General features: G+C 45.3%; 1 protein-coding gene across 1 annotated transcript; it reads right to left on the bottom strand.

The window, feature by feature from the left end:
* Nucleotides 1-17,185: 17,185 nt before the first annotated feature.
* Nucleotides 17,186-19,955, bottom strand: LOC123443503 (protein DELETION OF SUV3 SUPPRESSOR 1(I)-like). The gene is made up of 3 exons (XM_045119889.1): nt 19,836-19,955; nt 19,591-19,709; nt 17,186-17,512 (listed from the first exon to the last, which is right to left on the bottom strand). Exons 2-3 carry the CDS (start codon nt 19,685-19,687, stop codon nt 17,379-17,381), a joined length of 231 nt encoding a protein of 76 aa, XP_044975824.1. The 5' UTR covers nt 19,688-19,709; nt 19,836-19,955; the 3' UTR covers nt 17,186-17,378.
* Between the last annotated feature and the right edge of the window lie 497 nt (nt 19,956-20,452).

The raw sequence follows: 20,452 nt of genomic DNA, 5'->3' as shown, positions 1-20,452 counted from the left end.
TTTGGCATACAACCAAAAGGTGCATGATAACCTCTGCTTCCCTCTGCTAAGGGCATATCTTTAACTTTTATGCAAGAGTCAAAGTATTCTTCTCTACTCCTTTTTATTTTCTCTTTTGCAAGAATCATGTCAAAGGACGTGGATGTCGCCTAGAGGGGGGTGAATAGGCGCTTTAAATAATTACGGTTTAGGCTTGAACAAATGCGGAATAAAACTAATGTTTAATTTGTCAAGCACAAAACCTAAAATAACTAGGCTCACCTATGTGCACCAACAACTTATGCTAAGCAAGATAAATAACTAAGTGATAGAAAGATATATAACAAGAAACAATATGGCTATCACAAAGTAAAGTCCATAAGTAAAAGGCTCGGGTAAGAGATAACCGAGGCACGTGGAGACGACGATGTATCCCAAAGTTCACACCCTTGCGGATGCTAATCTCCGTTTGGAGCGGTGTGGAGGCACAATGCTCCCCAAGATGCCACCAAGACCAGCGTAATCTCCTCACACCCTCGCACAATGCAAGATGTCGTGATTCCACTAAGGGACCCTTGAGGGCTCTCATCGAACCCGTACAAACAAGGTTGGGGCAATCTCCACAACTTATGTGGAGGCTCCCAACAACACCACGAAGCTTCACCACAATTTAATATGGCTTCTAGATAACCTCAAATGGTCGGGGCAATCTGCACAACCTAATTGGAGACTCCGAAGCTTGCCCGGAGCTTTACCCCATAATGATTGAGCTCTGAGGCACCACCAAGCTTCTAGGACGCAAAAGCATCCACGAAGAACAATTTCTAGGGTCCCAAGTACCCAAGGGTAATAAGATTCTCAAACTTCACTTCCATGTACCACCATGGAGAACTCAAACTTATGCACCAAAGGCAATGGCAAAAGGGCACACACAGTGCCCAAGTCCTTCTCTCCCAAATCCCTCCACAACAACTAATTCTATGGAAGAAAATGAGAGGAAGAACGAAGAAGAACACGAAGAACTTCATGATTTAGATCCAAGGGGTTTCCCTCACAAAGAGGAGAAAGTGATTGGTGGAAATGTGCATCTAGATCTCCTCTCTCTTCTCCCTCAAGAACTAGCAAGAATCATTGGAGGGATTGAGAGTTAGAAAGCTCTAAGAGGGTCAACAATGGGGGGAAAACACGAGTTGGAAGGATGGGGAACCATTGGGGAAGAAGACCCCCTTAAATAGGCCCCCACAAATCTAAGTGTTACAACCGTTTTTACACGACAGCAGTTCAACCGGCCGCCAGGGCGGTACAACCGGCTGCATATTTTAATGATACAACTGACCAGCTACCACCCAACAACCAAACCACAACAGAAGGTTGGCCAGCGGTTCCACTCACCACAACTACTGGGCATGGCTAAGTCCCAAGCGGTACAACCGCCAAGAACATCGGTTGTGCCGGCTATACTTAATATAGCGGTACAACCGGGCCACCACCGCCCAACCACCATAGCACAACAGAACCGTGGCCGGTTGTGGATCTGTGCTAGGCTTGTTCAACCGCCCAGGGTGTAGGCGGTACAACCTCCCTAGGCAGCGGTACAACCGCTGGAAGAAAACAGGAAATACTAGAATTGTCATAACTTCTGCAAATGAGCTCCCAATTGAGAAAACTCTAGCTTGTTGGATTCAGGACGACAAGAGCTGTCAAACAACGAATGAAAAATGCCAATGATATAGAAGAGGCAGTTATGAAATATGTCCATGATATAAAGATGTGAAACCTCTATGAATGAAGAACTGGCAAAAACTCCAACTTCGAAAACATCATAGAAGATGGACATAAACTCCATTTTCGATGAACTCGAGCTCGTCATAAAGATGACCATAAGCTCTAAAACTCGCAAAGAGAACCACCAAACAAGAACCAAGAAATATGACGCAAGGATGCAAATGGGTTGAGCTCTGAACGAACGATACGATCAAGATACTCACTTGAGAGCCTCCCTTGACAGTACGGCAATATATCCTAAAATAGAAAAACCTATCAATGACAAACCTATACCTTGCACCTAGTCCACTTGAGCTAAATGATGATGATCCTGACTTCCTCAAGATGGACCACCTTTCTTGATTGCGTTGGCTTGATGAAGACTAGTTGATTGCTACCGCATACTCACTATGGGTGAGCCACTCTTCAGCACATCTTCACAAGTCCATTGCCACCACAATGGACGACAAGCTTCAAGCATGATATCTTCGTGATGCTCCACTTGAATTTGCACACCGCAATCTTGATGACGATCACCACTTGACATCATCCTGCATGGGTTGTATGAGATCTTCCTCTTGATGCAAGCCCGTGGAAACACACCTAACCCCACATAGAAGTCTCACAAAGACCATGGGTTAGTACACAAAAGCGTAATGGACAATGCTTACCATACCATGGGATCACTTGATCCCTCTCGGTACATCTTGTAAGATTTGTTGTTAACTATCCATCTTTATATCATGACTAGGAGGACTCACTGGTTGTTAACAAAAAGCTTAAGTACTTTGCTATCTTTGATCTCCGAATCTTCTAAATACATTTTGATGATTGAGCTTAAGTTGACTATCCATCTAATTTATGAACACCTTCATTTGCCTAAACACTTGGTTCGCAAAGAAAATTTTCTTTGAGAAATTATAACTAATGGTACGACACTATACAAGGTTGGGCAACGAGTTTAGGCACAGCTATTTAATTGCAAATACTTTCTTGAATAATTTTGCAGGATAAGAGAGGATGGATATGATATATTTTCTCGAGCTGGTAAAGTTCTTTCCATTCAAATATGCTCCTTTTCACTCTCTTGATTTCTTGGTTGCTCGAGGACGAGAAAATGTTAAGCTTGGGGGATATGATGGCTCGAGAATTTACCCTGTTGTGAAAGTCGTTGCGATGGTCGCCGGCGTCGTAGATCCTATTGTTGTCGCTCCGATGGTCACCACCGCTGGTGAGAGTGGGGAAGAGGGGAGAGAGTGGTGAGTAAGGAAGGTGAGGGTAATTTATGAAGACGCTTCGATAAACAATGTGACTTCTCAAGACTGCATCCACGCGTCCAACCACCCACCCCCACGTGCCTAGGGTTGCACCACTCGGGCCTAGCTCCACAAAAAGACCGATTTGAGCGTTCCCGTGGATGTATGCCTAGAGGTGCTTTAAGGTTCATGCTAAGCCGGCCAACCAGTCCATGCGGGTAACCAAACGACCCAAATTCTTCCCACACGGGCCTGGCCTGACCTAACGCACACTACCAAACGTGTCGAGGGTAGCTATAAGAGCATGGTTAATGATTAATTGTATATCCAACAACCATATAATATATGATGTTATCACATCATCTATAATAAATTTAATAGTCGACATGCATAGTAAAGTTATACTAAGAAGTATTAGGGAATGGGGGGCCAGTCCACAGACATGAATGCGGGAGGACAACATCCAACCGTAGCCGCATACATTTTGACAACAACTAGAAATAATGGGATGAAATTCATGCAAACATGACCGGATTTCATGCAAACATGACGGATTTCATATAAACACGATGTATTTCATTACATTTACATCCTAGTTCGTCTCTAAAGGTATAATTAATACCTAATCTAGATGGTCACCCGCGCCCGTTCCCCTATTCGGCCATGAACCCCGAAAACTGAAGCCTCGCCTTCTCCAGATCTACCTCCGTAACCTCCTCCTTCAGAGACCCACAAGCACAGATACCCACCTTCACGTTGTTGCCAAGCGATTCATCAACCGACGTTGTGTAGCTCACCAAGCTTGGCATCAACGGGAGGGGAGGAGCGGTGGCCTTCCTGGGACCAGAGTGGCGGTGACCTCCCGTGCACTACTCTTCATTGCTGCCAGCGGTGTCCATAGACGTGTTGGCTTCATCGGGTGCGGCCTCAGTGTCGGTGTCAAAACCGACAGATCTCGGGTAGGGGGGCCCAGGCTATGGACCTTGAAATGATGGGTTACAGGGGACGAAAAATACAATGTTTACCTAGGTTTGGGCCCTCTTGAGGAGGTAAAACCCAACATCATGCTTGATTATATTGATGTGTATGAGGATTACAGAGTCGATCTACCTCGATATCATATGAGCTAAAATCCTAGATGAGTCAACTTGGCTACTCATACGTCCAAAATGCATCACTATTTTGTATCATAATTTGTCTCTACTCATTGATATATTTCACAATATGATGATGTTCTTATAGTATTTTGGCTTATTTTACATAGTTTACAACTTTCCAGTGCCGAAACAGCACATGCAGGATTCGGCGGAGAAAAGAGCATGAAGAGTTGCCATATCAGAACATCTCCAACTAAGCTTAAATTTACGGGGAAGAAGTTTCCGAACAAATCACGAAGACAGGCCGAAGAAGGGTCGAAGGGGGGCCACCAGGCACCCACGTGCCCTGGTGGCGCGGGTCCCCCTAGGTCGCGTTAGGTGGCCGCCTAGGCGGTGGGTCCCACCTCCGGTGCCCCCCTTTGGCCTATATGACCCTCGTGACCTAAAAATCCCGAGAGAAAAAGAGTTTCCGGAGTTCCACCGCCACTCCGCGGCGGAAACCTACAGAGAAGAAAAGATCTTTCTGGCGGGCAAATTCCGTCGGCGAGAACTCCTCCCGGAGGCGGAGATCATCCTCATCGTCGTCACCATCGTCATGGGCATCATCGAGATAATCATCACCATCATCATCACCACCAGCACCATCTGCATCTTCACCCCGTCTCACTATGCCATTGCAATCCGAGTTGTACCTTGCACTATTCGTCCCCTTTACTCTACCGGTGTTGATTACTCTTTTGTGGTGAATGCTATTGAGTTTTGATGCAGAATTATTGTTATGACCAGATTGTTCATCATATTTTCATCCCCTCTCATCATGATCTCCTTTATGTCTTGTGAGTAGTTCCTTTAGTTCTTGAGGACATGGGAGAAGTCTAGTTGATAGTAGTCATATGATGTTGAAGTAATATGTATTGATTGATATTTAAGTTGTCGTGTTATTCTTCTAGTGGTGTTATGTGAAGGTCTACTATATAACACTTCGCCTTTTTAAGGACCTAGGGGAATGCATCGTGTATAAAGAATGCTTATGGTGGGTTGCCGGAGTGACAGAAACTTGAACCCCAGTTCGCATGCTTTTGCATGAGGGAGTGTTGGATCCTAAAGTTTATTGCTATGGTTAGACTTTTCCTTAATTTTTGTCTTGTATTTGCGGATGCTTGCAAGGGGTTTAACCATAAGAGTGTACTTGTCCTAGCCTAGACGGTGCACTAGCAAAGATCCACCCACATAACACTTATCAACATAAAACATAGTACTAGACGGAATATGGCGAAAGCACTTGACTATCTCTCCATGTGTCCTCAGGAACGCCTTAGTCTTTATAAGTTTAGTCCCCCGGCTTATCCTTTGTATTCAAAAGGATTGGGCCACTTGCTACACCTCAGCACCATTTACTTTCCCTGTATTTATTTCCTTGTTGCTCATACCAGAAAACCCATAAAAAGTTACCTTTCAGTGCTTGCAGTTATTCCTTGCTCAAGATCGCTTGTCAGTACCTTCTGATCCTCGTTGGGTTTGACACTCTTACTTATCGAAAAGGCTACGATAGATACCCTACACTTGTGGGTCATCAAGACCATTTTCTGGCACCGTTGTCGGGGACTGTAGCGCTACTGGTAAGTGAAATTGGTAAGGAAACCTTTACACTGTGTGTGCTGTTTTTTATTTTGTTGTTTCCGCTTTTTATCCCTATGGACAACTCTGCTCTTGGTTTGTTGCTTGTGGGGAACCGCGTGTAACAGCCCGAGACCGACGCTCCAAAAGATTCCCCTTTTATTCTGTTGCCGTCGTGTGATTAGTTCGTTTGTCGCATTCATCATCGCATCATTCGCATCATATGCATTGCATCGACACTTCGTTGCCGCCTGTTTTCAAAACCGCATCCGTTATTAGTTGTCGGTTCTCTCCGTTTTATTGTTGAACGTTGGAGACCAACCACACACGCCCGCGCCCGCGGCATAATTAAAATATTGTTTTTAGACGTGTGTGTAAAACCTTCTCGGATTGAGTCGAAACTTGGCGTGCGATCTTGATATAGTGTAGGTAGACTGTCTGCCAATTTTCGTCACAATCGGAGTCCGCTTGATACCCGAACTATTAAACCTATAGCGGCACTATAGCTGGCCCATCGTCGGACGTCTCCCGTTGTTTTAAACTCTGTCGCCGGGTTGCCCGTTTTCCCTCTCATCTCCGCCTAGCCCCTCTACACAATGCACCAACCCTACGCGCAGCCTAGTCCGAAACCTCCCGAAACCCGAACCCGGCGGTCGTGACCGTTGGATCCGGATCAACCCTGTTTTACCGCAAACCGTCATCGGTTTGTCCACTGGACTCCCTAACCTAACTATTTCTGACCGTGCCTTTTAATCGAAGGGTCCAGTCCTTTCGATAAGTAAGAGTGTCGAACCCAACGAGGACCAGAAGGATCTGACAAGTGGTTTTCAGCAAGGTAAAATCTGCAGGCACTGAAATTGTCGGAAACAAGTGATTGTGTGGTGAGATGATTCATAGCAAGCAACAAGTAACAAAAGTAGCAACGGTACAGCAAAGTGGCCCAATCCCTTTTGTAGCAAGGGACAAGCCTGAACAAAGTCTTATAGGAGGAAAAACGCTCCCGAGGACACACGGGAATTTCTGGCATGCTAGTTTCATCATGTTCATATGATTCGCGTTTGTTACTTTGATAGTTTGATATGTGGGTGGACCGGCGCTTGGGTACTGCCCTTACTTGGACAAGCATCCCACTTATGATTAAACCCTCTCGCAAGCATCCGCAACTATGAAATAAGAATTAAGACAAAGTCTAACCATAGCATTAAACTATTGGATCCAAATCATCCCCTTACGAAATAACACATAAACAAGGGTTTAAGCTTCTGTCACTCTAGCAACCCATCATCTACTTAATACTTTCCAATGCCTTCCTCTAGGCCCAAATAATGGTGAATTGTTATGTAGTCGACGTTCACATAACCCCACTAGAGGAAAAACAACGTGCAGCATATCAAAATACCGAACGAATACCAAATTCACATGACTATTATTAGCATGACTTATCCCATGTCATCATGAAACAAAAGTAACAACTCACAAAGCATAATCATACTCATGATCAGAGAGGTAATGAGTAGCATCAAGGATCTGAACATAAACTCTTCCACCAAATAATCCAACTAGCATCAACTACAAAGAGTAATCAACACTACTAGCAACCTTACAAGTACCAATCGGAGTCGCGAGACGGAGATTGGTTACAAGTGATGAACTAGGGTTTGGAGATGAGATGGTGTTGATGAAGATGTTGATGGTGACGAGTCCCCTCCGATGAGAGGAGTGTTGGTGATGACGATGGCGACGATTTCCCCTCCGGGAGGGAAGTTTCCCCGGCAGGATCGTCCTGCCGGAGCTCTAGATTGGTTCTGCTCAAGTTCCGCCTCGTGGCGGCGGCGAAACCACGAAAAAGCTCCTCCTTGATTTTTTCCTGGACGAAACCCTCCATATAGCAAAAGAGGGGGGCAGTGGGCCAGTGGGCTGCCCACAAGCCCCCATGGCGCGGCCTGGCGGGGTGGCCGCGCCGTGCAGGCTTGTGGGCACCCCCTGGTGCCCCTCTACCACTTCTTCGGACTAGTATTTTTTATAAACTGGGGAAAAATCCCCGTTGATTTTCACGGCATTTGGAGTTGCGCGGAATAGGTATCTCAACTTTGCTCCACTTTCAGGCCAGAATTCCAGTTGCGAGTATTCTCCCTCTTCATGTAAACCTTGCAAAATAAGAGAGAAAAGGCATAAGAATTGTACCGTGAAGTGAAATAACAGCCAAAGAAGCGATAAATATCAACACGAAAACATGATGCAAAATGGACGTATCAACTCCCCCAAGCTTAGACCTCGCTTGTCCTCAAGCGAAAGCCGAGCTCAATAAATATGTCCACATGTTTAGGGAGAGAGGTGTCGACAAAACAAGATACGAACATGCATGCATCATGATCAAGATCAGAACAGCAATGCCAACATATAATCTCTGATGCTAAAGTGATAATTCCTTCACAAAGTAAAGCATGGATCAAGAACCTTACCGAGAAGTAACAACCTATAGCCTTTAGTCATTGAAGCAATTGCAATTTATCACAACATCAGAAAGAGTCAAATAAGAGCTTGTAAAGCAAATCCACATACTCAATCATTCTTTCGTTCTCTACAATTGCTACAACTCACGTGGTACTCATGAGATCAAAGTTTCAGCTGGACATAGAGAAAGATAAGGGCTTATAGTTTTGCCTCCCAACTGCTTACCTCAAGGGTAATGTCAACAATAATAATTCTTGAATACTTACCTCCAAGTTGTAATATGAATATAGATCTTTCCCGAGTATATGACGGTAGCCAAGACAAAGGCGAAATAAGGAATTTGTGAAGATCACCATGACTCTTTCAAGGGCAAAAAGTAAAGGTACAAGATAGGCCCTTCGCAGAGGGAAGCAGAGGTTGTCATGCGCTTTTGAGGTTTGGATGCGTGTCCTCTTAGTTTGGAGGAACGTCACTTTATATTGCCCCATGTGATAAAGAACTTTATTATGCAGTCTGTCGCTTTTATGTCTTCCTAATCACAGGTTCGTACAAAGCTTATTTTCCACACACTAATAGATCATACATATTAGAGAGAAATTTGTATTGCTTGCACCGATGACAACTTACTTGAGGGATCTTATTCAATCCATAGGTAGGTATGGTGGACACTCATGGCAAAACTGGTTTGAAGGTTTATGGATGCATAAGTAGTATCTCTACTTGGTGCGGGAGTTTTGGCTAATATGAGGTGGAAGCAATCGTCACATGCTAAGGGATATCTAATCATATAACATTGTTCAGAGCCAAGCAAACACAATTCATTATGCTGTCTTCCTTGTCCAACATCTACTTCTAGGCATGTAATAGTTTAGTGAGTGTTCACAATCATAGATGGTGTTAGAGATGATATATTTATATGTGAACCTCCCCTTCTTTATCACTTCCTATTAATTGCAACAATGACCAAGGTCTACGTTTGCCTACCCACAACAAGTTTCAATACTCGTTCTTTTTATATGTGAAGCCATCACTTCCCATAAGATCATTACATGATCTTTCATGCTTTTGTTCTATTCTCACTCTTTTGATCATGGCAAGAGGCAAAGCCCTTCAACTAAGACACTCTTTATTATATGGCTCACGAGAAAGAATACATCATGGGTGACACAAAGCAAAACTCAAGACTAAAGCACTAAGACTTTTAAACTACTAGAGAAAAAGAAAACTGAAAAGGAAAACTAAAACAAAGGTAAAGGCAAAAGATGTGATGGTGATACGATACCGGGGCAACTCCCCCAAGCTTGGCACAAGCCAAGGGGATTGCCCATACCCATGCTCAGTTGTCCTCCTTTGGTGGTGATGGTGGTGGAGTTGTTGAAGAGGTCTTGAGCTTGTTTAATTTCCACTTGAGCATAAAATTATGCTCCCTCAGATTATCATTTTCCTCTTCAAGCTTCAACACCCTTTAGCATAATTCCTGCTTACTCTCCTGCAAGAAACGAGAAGGGATAAACAAGGTCTTATGCTTCTTCCTTGAGTCAGGGGGCTCAACTTACTGAACTCCACATGCGTGCGTCCAGGTTGAGGAAGAGGAGCCTCCTCTTCATCGGAACCTGTTTGTTCCTTCTCCTTGGGATCATAATCTTCTTCCTCATCAGAGTTCCAGCCATAAGGATCAAAGGCCCCATAGACCTTGGGGTTAGCAAGGTAATCAGCCACATAGCTCTCCCCCTCTGAATCTTGAGAAGACATCTTGGCCTAGATCTGCAGCACAAAAGAGGCTCGAAACGAGAAATAGAAGAGATCTGCGTGATGCAGGGGTCAGACCAAACGGAAATATATATAATGATTTTTTTCAGACCAGAAGGAGTACCCCGCACGAAAACGGAGTCCGGGAGGCACACGAGGTGTCCACAAGCCCTCACGGCGCGGCCAGGGGGTGGGCCCGCGCCATGCAGGCTTGTCGCCTCCTCGTGCACTTTCCGGACTACTTCCAATTTTTGTATTTTTATAAATATTCCAAAACGGAGAAAATTTCCTATTGGAAAAGTTTTGGACTCTGTTTTCTTACCGAATCACATACCTCTTCGTTTTCGGAGTCTGAAACAGGCTGATAAATGTCCCTTAGGTATTCCTCCGGAGTTATGGTATTGATGATATTGCCTTCAATATTTATGGGAGTACCTGAGATATAATGCTTGATTCTCTGCCCATTTACCACTCTCGGACAATTACCTTCCGTTTCGTTGATCTTGATAGCACCGGAACGATATACTTCCTCAACAACATAGGGACCTTCCCATTTAGAGAGAAGCTTGCCTGCAAAGAATCTTAAACGAGAGTTATATAGCAAGACATAATCACCTACATTGAACTCACGCTTTTGTATCCTCTTATCATGCCACCTCTTAACCTTCTCTTTGAACAGCTTGGCATTCTCATATGCCTAAGTTATCCACTCATCAAGCGAGCTAATATCAAATAACCTCTTCTCACCAGCAAGTTTGAAATCAAAGTTGAGCTCTTTTATTGCCCAATAAGCTTTATGCTCTAGCTCAAGAGGTAAGTGACATGCTTTCCCATACACCATTTTGTACGGAGACATGCCCATGGGATTCTTATAGGCAGTCCTATAAGCCCACAGTGCATCATCGAGCTTCTTAGACCAATTCTTTCTAGACCTGTTGACAGTCTTTTGCAGAATTAGTTTAATCTCTCTATTACTTAGCTCTACTTGACCACTGCTCTGAGGGTGATAGGGAGACGCAATTCTATGGTTGACATCGTACTTAGCAAGCGTTTTACGGAAAGCACCATGAATGAAGTGTGAACCACCGTCGGTCATTAGATATCTAGGGACTCCAAATCTAGGGAAGATAATCTCTTTCAGCATCTTGATAGAAGTGTTGTGATCAACACTACTAGTGGGGATAGCTTCTACCCACTTAGTGACATAATCAACAGCAACTAGGATGTGAGTATACCCGTTGGATTTTGCAAAAGGTCCATATAATTAAAGCCCCAAACATCAAATGGTTCAATGACAAGTGAATAGTTCATAGGCATTTCCTGACATTTGCTAATATTACCTATTCTTTGACATTCGTCACAAGACAAGACAAACTTACGGGCATCCTTGAAGAGAGTGGGCCAATAGAAACCTGATTGCAATACCTTGTGTGCAGTTCTATCTCCCGCATGGTGTGCTCCGTAAGACTCAGAGTGACACTTCTGTAGGATATGTCCCTGTTCATGTTCAGGTACACAACGTCTAGTAACACCATCTACTCCTTCCTTATAAAGGTGAGGATCATCCCAAAAGTAATGTCTCGAGTCAAAGAAGAATTTCTTCTTTTGCTGGTACGTGAAACTAGGTGGTATGTATTTGGCAACGATATAGTTTGTTTATATGACTTTATTGTACTTTGATTTAATGTGCCATTTACCCCGCAAGTAGGAACCACATATCATTGAGTCATTAATCTTCCCAAAAAAAGAAGAACACATTTGACACATCTTTTTAAAAATTTCCCATATATTGATGAAATAACAAGAGTCTTACAATCGTTCATTACATAGTTGGCCATGCAGGGAGGAACGCAATTACAAAGCACACCATCGGACCTGCTATCAAAACTAAATTTAGCTATCTCATGTGTGACCTTGTTCGCGTGCCTATCAATCATAACAACCTTGAGCTCCTTAATAAACTTGGAGGCACTCATTGCTTCCTTTTTTAGATCCACATAAGGAGACTTGTCAACAGTTTCTTTCGCTAGAAAAGATGCAGCAAAAAAGCAGTTAGTTTCCAAAATAATTGGTCTGTGAAGAGTAATATCAATGTACAACCCGGCTAGGCACGCAGGAAGTTCCTCTTCCTCCGCTCCGAAGCACACTTGAATAAAATCCCAAGATGACACCAGGACTTCTCCTAGATGATTCCTGGATAGAACCCCAACGCTAGCAGATCTCATGCTCTCCACAAAACTAGCATCAACATTTATCTTAATATACTCCGGATCCGTAGACCTCCAAACAGCTCGAACATTTTTTCGGACTAAAATCCTCCCCATTCCCTACCATCCCCTTGCCTTTGATGCTTAGGCCCACTTGCACATGAGCATTGGAATTCAAGAATGTCTTCCAATAACTTTCCATGAAGATAACAGAAGGAGTCACCAATTATTTCCCTCTTCCAAAAATCAAATCATTCCTGAGATGTCAAGCTCTCTAGAGCATAAATAAAACTTTCTCGCATACTGGAGACCCCAACTGGTCAAGCAGGATGAGAAGCCAGTACGGCTCCGTAAATTTGAATAACTCCTCCCCCGGAATATTCCACACGTCCCCCAAGGCAATACACAATGCACGCGCCTTAGGGAAGGTCACTAGGGCATGGAAAATATTTGTATCCTGAACACCACATATAGTGCACAACCTCGAGACTATTTGATGGTGAGCTACTCTATTCACCTGAACCGCCAAACTGTTGGTCGCAGCTTTCCAAGCAAAAAACTTAATTTTTTCCGGAACCTTAGCCTTCCAAATAACGTCCCACATTCTTTTTCATTGTTAACAGCACCACTAGATATTCATGTCTCACCCGTGCAGACCTTAAGATTTAAATCCAGTTTGTACGCATTTTTAATGAAGAATATACCACTTTTCTCATAGTGGCAAGCGACTAGATCACCCTCTTCCAAAGACTGAATGCGTAAGTTTAAGATCTCCTCGGCATCATGATGGAAGAAAGATTGCCTAATCAAGTTTTCATCTCATCTTCTCATTCCGCTCATGAATAATTCTCACATCCACTTCAATCTAAATCGATTCTTTTTAGCTATAGTTTTTAGCCGCGAATTTCTTGGGAGCCAGTTATCTCTCCAAATGTTAACATTTTTACCATCGAACACTCTCTAAATGACCCCTTGTTTTAAAAGTTCTGGTCCATGCATGATACCTTGGCAATTCACATACTTGGCTTGGACCCCTTGTTTTAAAAGTTCTGGTCCATGCATGGTACCTTGGCAATTCACATACTTGGCTTGCAGGAATACCGTATCCAAGATGTGTCCCATTGGGATAATACTTTGCCTTCAAAATCTTAGCACACAACGAGTGTGTATACACCAAGAACCGCGAGATATGTTTAGCTAAGAGCGCTCGACTAAATAACCTTAGGTCACAGAACCCCATGTCGTCCTGTCCTTTTGGTTTTCTTAGCTTGTCCGAGGCTAATCAGTGGGTTTTCCTCCTATACTCTTCGTCTTCCCATCAGAAATTTCTTATAATCTGAGCTAGCTCCTCGCATAACGAGATTGGAAATTTAAAGAGTCCCATGGCATAAACTCGCAGCGCTTGCAGAATAGCCTTGATCCAAGATTCCTTTATACCACTAGAAGCATACTTTTCAATTCAATCTGATGCTCTTTTTAAAAGCCTTATCTTTGCTCGCGTGGAATTTCGCAATCTTCATTCTACCCTCTGGCACCAGAAAACCAAGATACTTATCCTCAAAACCTTCAGCAGTAATATTTAGAATAACCATCATGGACACCTTATCCTGCATACTGCACTTTTTACCAAATTTTTAGGAGCACTTATCCGGACTAAGAAGCTGGCGAGTACCCTTCTCATAGCCCGACAAAATATTTTTAATGGTCAAGGCTTGATCAATGGTCCCTTAAAAAATAGTAGGTTGTCATCCGCAAACAATAGATGAGAAATACCTGGCCCTTGTCAGTTTAGCTTAAGCTCTTTAAGAGCACCTTTCTCACAAGCGTCCTTTAACAGCAAAGAGAGAGCCTCACCCACAAACAGAAATAAATAAGGTGATAAAGGATCCCCTTGCCTGAGTCCACATTTGATACATTTAGTAACATTGGTTTTATTCCTATAATAAGGAAGGGAAATTAGATGCATTGCGGCTTGTATTGATAGAACAAATTAATTAAAATATACTAGCTGCGACTACGGCCATGACCACAGGCACCACTACAGTCAACGTAGAATGCATTAGTGTGGGCCTTCATGTGGTGTGTGGAAGTTCAAGCTACTCTAATGTTCGTGTACTGTCAGTTCTTTTGATGGCTTAAAAATCAAAAGACGTCCTCCCTAGCTTTCCCATAAACCATCTTTCTCATTCATTAGGGCTTCTGAATAGAGAATAGTTGACTTGGAAGTAAAAAAGTTGGGAGAGGCAGCTTATTTGCCCTCATAACTACTCCCTCCGTTCCTAAATATAAGTCTTTTAAAAAGTTTTATTAAAAAACTAAATATGGATGTATATAGACATGTTTTAAAATTTAGATTCATCCATTTTACTTTTTATGTAATCTTATAATAAAATCTTTAAAAAGACTTATATTTAGGAACGTAGGAAGTATATTTTGAGCGAGCTCCAAAAAACTGTGCTAAGAGATGAACGATGGTCCAAAAATTATGGCGGTAACTCTTGGTGGGTTTTAGCCTCCTACTTCGTTATTGGCGCTTATCATGGAATTCAAATGCTTTTGGCGACTCTGTTTAAGTTTTTTTTGAATGTTGGCAGAAGAGCTGCCAAATTCGTTGATCAGAAGAGGTATTACAAGTAACATCCCCAAAGGAGGAATGCACCGCATAAGGCGAGTGTCAAAAAAAGAAAAATGAAAAAGAGTGCTCAGTTTATAAGGAAAACCGGGCGAAAACCTAAAACAGCGCCTAACAACCAGGCCTAAAGCACCACCACACATACAACACCTGAGAAGACCAACACCCCACAACACACCCGGCCGGGCACTCGAGCGCTTTCGCCGCTACCAAAGTGCAAACCAAAAACCGTTGTATCAATCCGAGCTGCCACAAGCATATCCGCGAAACTCAACTGACATCCAAGAGGAACGCTATGTCCGATCGAGCAAGAGGAACGCTTCAATCTCGTGAGGTTGGCGGCCATAACTTGCCTGATGAAACTTGCATGTGAAGAGTGCTTCTGCTGTTCTCACAATGATGCTATACAAGTTGTCGCCAACCACCAACATGAGCATCGGGTCCCTCTGGCCGAGTCTACCTTCAAGACGATGTCCTCAAGAGGAGATATGACGCCGAGCAAAACCGATAGTGTCATCATCGCCCGATCCGCATGAGCAGATCTAGGGTTTCCCCTGAAGGATGTCGGGCATGGGAAGGGAGGGGCTGCAGCGTCGATGCCTCCAACAAGGGGACGGTGCCCGAAGGCGCCGCCACCGACTGCTCCGGCCACAGCCGGAGCTCGGCTTTCACCGGCAGCCCACCCACCCAAACCAGAGACCTGGCCAGCCTTCCTGCAAACCAAATCCATGGCGCACAAGCACTTTTCACATCACGCCCTCGGCCCGCGCCTAGGAGGTCACCGGCCAAAACTACCCGCCTGGAATCCATCTCACCGCGCCAGAGCAGCCTACCCGCCGCCGCAACTGGGCCAGATCGGCCTCAGCCCCAACCCACCGTGCCCGAGCGCCATGCCCGCCGCCGCCACAGCCCCTGCACACCGCGCCAGATCCGCGCACGCCAGCAGCCCGCCAAACCCCGCGCCTATGTCGAGCCCGTCGTGCTCCCAGCGGCCGCGCATCCTCCGGCGCCAGCTCGACGCGGCTGCCGCGCCCCAGCTCTTCTCCTTGTCGTGCGCGGCGGCACAACAACTCTCCTCTGCCGCATGCACCGGCGACCGCGCTAGATCCGTGCGAGCCCCACGCCGACGCGGCGCCAGATCCGCGCCCGCCCACTCGCGCCACCCCGCCAGTCGCGCGACGTGCACCGCCCAGCCACCCGCGCACGCATCGGCCGCGCGCCCCGCCTCCAGCTCGCGCCGGCCGCGCCCCCTTCGCGTGCATGCTCGCGCTGACCACGCACCTCGGTGCCACCCCAAGCCGGCACCAGCCCGACGCGTCACGCCGAGCCGCGCGCCTCCACAGGTACGGGCGTCCCGCGCCGCCAGACACCTCGTGGGGAGGGATTAGCCCCGCCGCCCCCGACGCACGCACAGGCTTTGCCCGGCGACGTCCCCTGGCGGCAGCAAGGGAGAGGAGAGGCGAGGTGTGGGGTGGCGGCGGTGGGGGCTAGGGTTGCGCCCGGGCCGCTTGCGGGAGCGGCACGGGGCCTCCTGTGATCGCTGGCTTGGCGTTGTTTCTCCAGCTCTCGACTCTGCTTAAGTTGCTCCTACATTTATCCTTGTTCAATAGACGGCTGCGGCAGTGCAGCGATCAGACCATGTGGGAATTTATCCTTGTTCCATAGACGGCTGCGGCAGTGCAGCGATCAGACCATGTGGGAATTGCTGCATGTCCACAAACTTTCCAGTAGCTGCGGCACTGTTGGGGAACTAGCACTGTTCCACAAGTTATGCTGCTCGCAGCCGATAACTACATGCAAGGCTCGCAGCCGATAACTACATGCAATACACTACGAAGGGCTAGTTCTTTTCACGCAGGATTCTACAGAATCAAGATTCTAAAGAAAATTCCTAGAATCTATCGTCGAGTTCTTTTTACAGATTATAGTTTGAGATTCTAAAAAATGTGGGGTGTTGAAATATCTGTATTACCCTAAAAAAACGAAATAACGGAGACTTGGGAGAGAGAGGATGGCTTTGGCGGAGAGGAGGGGCCGTCAGAGGCGAGGTTCAGGCCGGGGGCGGCGAGTTCTGGGCCGGCGGCGGACAGGCGGGGTCGCAGAGGAGGAACTTGGGCCGGCGGCGAGGTGGGGCCGGCGGCGGCCGGGCGGGGTCGCAGAGGAGGAACTGTGAGGCAGGGCCGGCGGAGGCGAGGTCCAGGACGGCAGCACTAACCCTAGCGGGGCCGCCGAGTTGTGTAGGGGTGGCATTCTTAAGGTAATAACGAGCTGCAACGGGGGTATTATGTTAACTCCAAACGTTTTCTTTTGAGGGACTAGCCAGAATCTCTCGGAATCTGGAAAATCCAACTATTTGGAAGATTTTGGTTTGCACTAGGATTCTGCAGAATCCTCTACAGATTTTGGAGAGGCAATCGCGTTCTTTTCGCCTTTTCCAGACCGAGATTCTTCATAATCTGCTCAAAAGAACTGGCCCGAAGTCTGATACACAGTGCTGAAACGAGGATAAGTATCAGGGCTTGATATTGCTAGGAAAGTATCGCAGGTTCAGAGAGCAATGGCCACACAGTGCCTGATCGAAGATAAAAGTGTACTACAGCTTTGATATGGATGGGGAAGTAGTTCAACTCTTCTGGGTGTTGCCTCCCTCAAGCTCTTTCCTCAGCTGCAGTGAGAAATCATCGTTCACGTCATCGTCATCCCAGTCATCCTCCCATTGCTGGACAGCTTCATTACCATCTTCCTTGTCATCCCATTCTGCAACATACAAGAAAATGGGGTTAACCAGACGCACAATTTCATCACCATACAAGATTCAGCGCAACAATGTTACATACTCCCCCCGTCCCTAATTCAGGACGGAGGTAATACTAAATTACTTCAACAGATTATATGACAAAAGTACATACATCTCCACAGACCAAAAAAATAAAAAATATATGCTACACACAAGACCATCTGCAACCACGAAGCAGAACATACACTCACACAGTAGTCCTATCCCAAGCAAATTGAACTGAGGGGCGAAGCTACAGAAAATGGCTATCATAACTACCGATAGTAGCTATGCAAATGGAGAGCCAATTTCGCAACACAGAGTATCATACTGTGTCCTAGCAAAATTTACAAGTTCAGTTTATTTTCTGGTATCATGTGTACTGAACACCATAACAATGGAACAAAGTGTACACATTCAGCAAAAGCAAGAAAAGAAATGAACAAGACCCAGGTCATATAGCTCATGATATAACCCACTGTAAGATAATTTTACTTGCAGCATGACAAACGTACTAAACATGCAGCAGCCATAGGTCACACATGAAGGACAATGTTTTCAAGTCAATAAGTCGGTTAGTTGCCAGTTGCCACCAGTGGTCAGGCCAACTAATCTCAGGGGATTTGTGTAGGCAGGCAGCAGGTTTAAGTTTATAATGCATGTTTCATACTACTTTAAGCAGGCATTACACATATAAGCATACAAACCACTCCCTCCGTTTCTAAATATATGACCTTTTAGAGATTTCAATACAGGCTACATATGGATGTATATAGACATATGTTAAGAGTGTAGAACTGTAGATCCACTCATGTTGCTCCGTATGTAGTTCGCATTGGAATCTCTAAAAAAGCATTATATTTAGGAACAGAGGGAGTAGTCAACTGCCAGTCAGAGCTAGCCGGCAGCTTGCTCCCGCCAATTGGCAATTGTGGACTTGTTGTCCACTTGTAGAACTACATCAAAGAATCGGATATAACAACTTACAAAATAGATTTCGATATATAACCAAACCTAAATCTCATTACAATGACAAAGCAGTTGTCAACCTGTATCTAACCCTATGGATACAAATCAAGTCTTAAAATTGATGTTAAGTAGAAAAAGGACTGCCACACCACCAGCTAGAACACTTCCTCTTGTTAGAATCCAAGAAAACCATAAAGCATTATCTCCTCCAAACAACTTCTTCCCATTTTAAAAAGAAAATTCCATTGAACTGCTATTTGTGCCTTATACATGGTTCTAGACCCTACGAGGGCAGCATAGCGCTATGCTCAGCACAAGCATGCCCATGGGCAGCAAAGGAGAAAAAGGACAAAAGTTGGTTTAGATAGATCATACAGTTTGCAGATATGTATGTTGACACATCTCATTGTGTCATGTAGTTTTGCATTGTCCATCTCCGTGGATAGCATGTCTGCAGATGCTATTCCCGGACATTGACATGGCAAGGTAACTCAACCACTCAATACAGTGATATCAATATGCCAATTGATGAAACAGTCAACAACATTTGGTTTATTTTCTAATACCCTTTCAATCTACACGGGCTGATCATTCTAATTGTGCAGTCTTGGGCAGTCAAGTCAACACTGAAGAAAAAGGGATTGAAGATCAATGTTCCCAATGGAGAAGATGTGCAACACCAAGATCAGTTGTGTGTGCCTGATATTTAATCTAGAAGAAATAATCATGAAGATGAATACACCAAGATCAGACCATCTGTTCTATGCTTAACTAAGTGGCCACTGAGAGCACAGGATATACTACATGAGGTCATGACTATCTCACGCTTGGTAAAATCCACATCGGAAACAATCCAGCTGCTACTAATTTGCCCTTAATGTTGAGGCGAATCTCTCCTAAAACCGATCTTGAGATGACCAACACATCCATCGCACGGATTTCGGATCAACCCAAACCTAATCGACCAAATCGACATCACGACGCCAACAAGCCTTGTTGAATTGACCGAGTTCGCCTAAATACAGCAACAGTGCTGCGGCGAGGGGGGGGGGGGGGGGGGGGGGGGGACGCGGGGCGAGCTTGCACGTACCTTGGTTGATCTCGAACTCTTCAAACTCGTCGTCGTCCTCGAGGAGGTCCATCTTGGCGGCCTCTGCCTTGGCGTCCGCCGGCGCTGCCGCCGCCATCGACGCTGCTGCTAGTATCTAGCTGCGACGCGGGCGAGTAGATCAGAGGGTCAGCAGAGAGATCCTGATTAGTTCGTGCGCGCGAGTGAGCGTGCGTGCGTGCTGGGAACTGTGGGGGAGGACAAGGGATCTCAAGAGCGCCACCAACCTGATTCGCGTGGAGAAGAAGAAAGGGGAACCCTAGACCTGGGGGCGGCTGCTCGTCGGGAAAGGATGTTCTGGACGGAACAGCGCCAGCCTGATGGGGGTAGGAGTTAAAACGGGGGCTCAGGCAGCTTCACGGCCCGGGTCCGCTTGTCCGCGGTTTCACCGACTGACTCTTATCTTTACCTCTTTTTTTTCTCTTCTTTTAATAAACACAGTGCGAAAAACTCATATACAACGCACATTACACTTTATCCCGTTGCGGGTGCTTGAAAGTAAGCTATACGTACCGTATCTTCATCTAAAAATTAAAAAAAAAAACTTATATCATGTGAACATCACATCCATTTCAAAAAGAAAAAATAAACCTAAAAAAATTCTTGAAAAGAAAAAGAAAAAAAGTCTCACTTTCATTTTGAAAAGAACTCTAAAATAATTAAAAAAATCTCAATACGGTCAACCAGTACGCGTCACGTGGCGTAGCTGGATAGCCACAATTGTAGCGATACTTAATGTGCCAAACAAAACGAAATCGGACCATGAAAAGAGAAGCCTATGTGTCGAAAATTCGTTTCTAAGAGCATGCTCAAAATGCTCCTCAAATCGCTACCTTCCATGAGC

The sequence above is a fragment of the Hordeum vulgare genome, chromosome 3H (assembly GCF_904849725.1).
Source record: "Hordeum vulgare subsp. vulgare chromosome 3H, MorexV3_pseudomolecules_assembly, whole genome shotgun sequence".
Taxonomy (NCBI): Eukaryota; Viridiplantae; Streptophyta; class Magnoliopsida; order Poales; family Poaceae; genus Hordeum; species Hordeum vulgare.
Note: the sequence above shows the minus strand (reverse complement) of the source record. Positions and strands in the feature narration are given on the sequence as shown.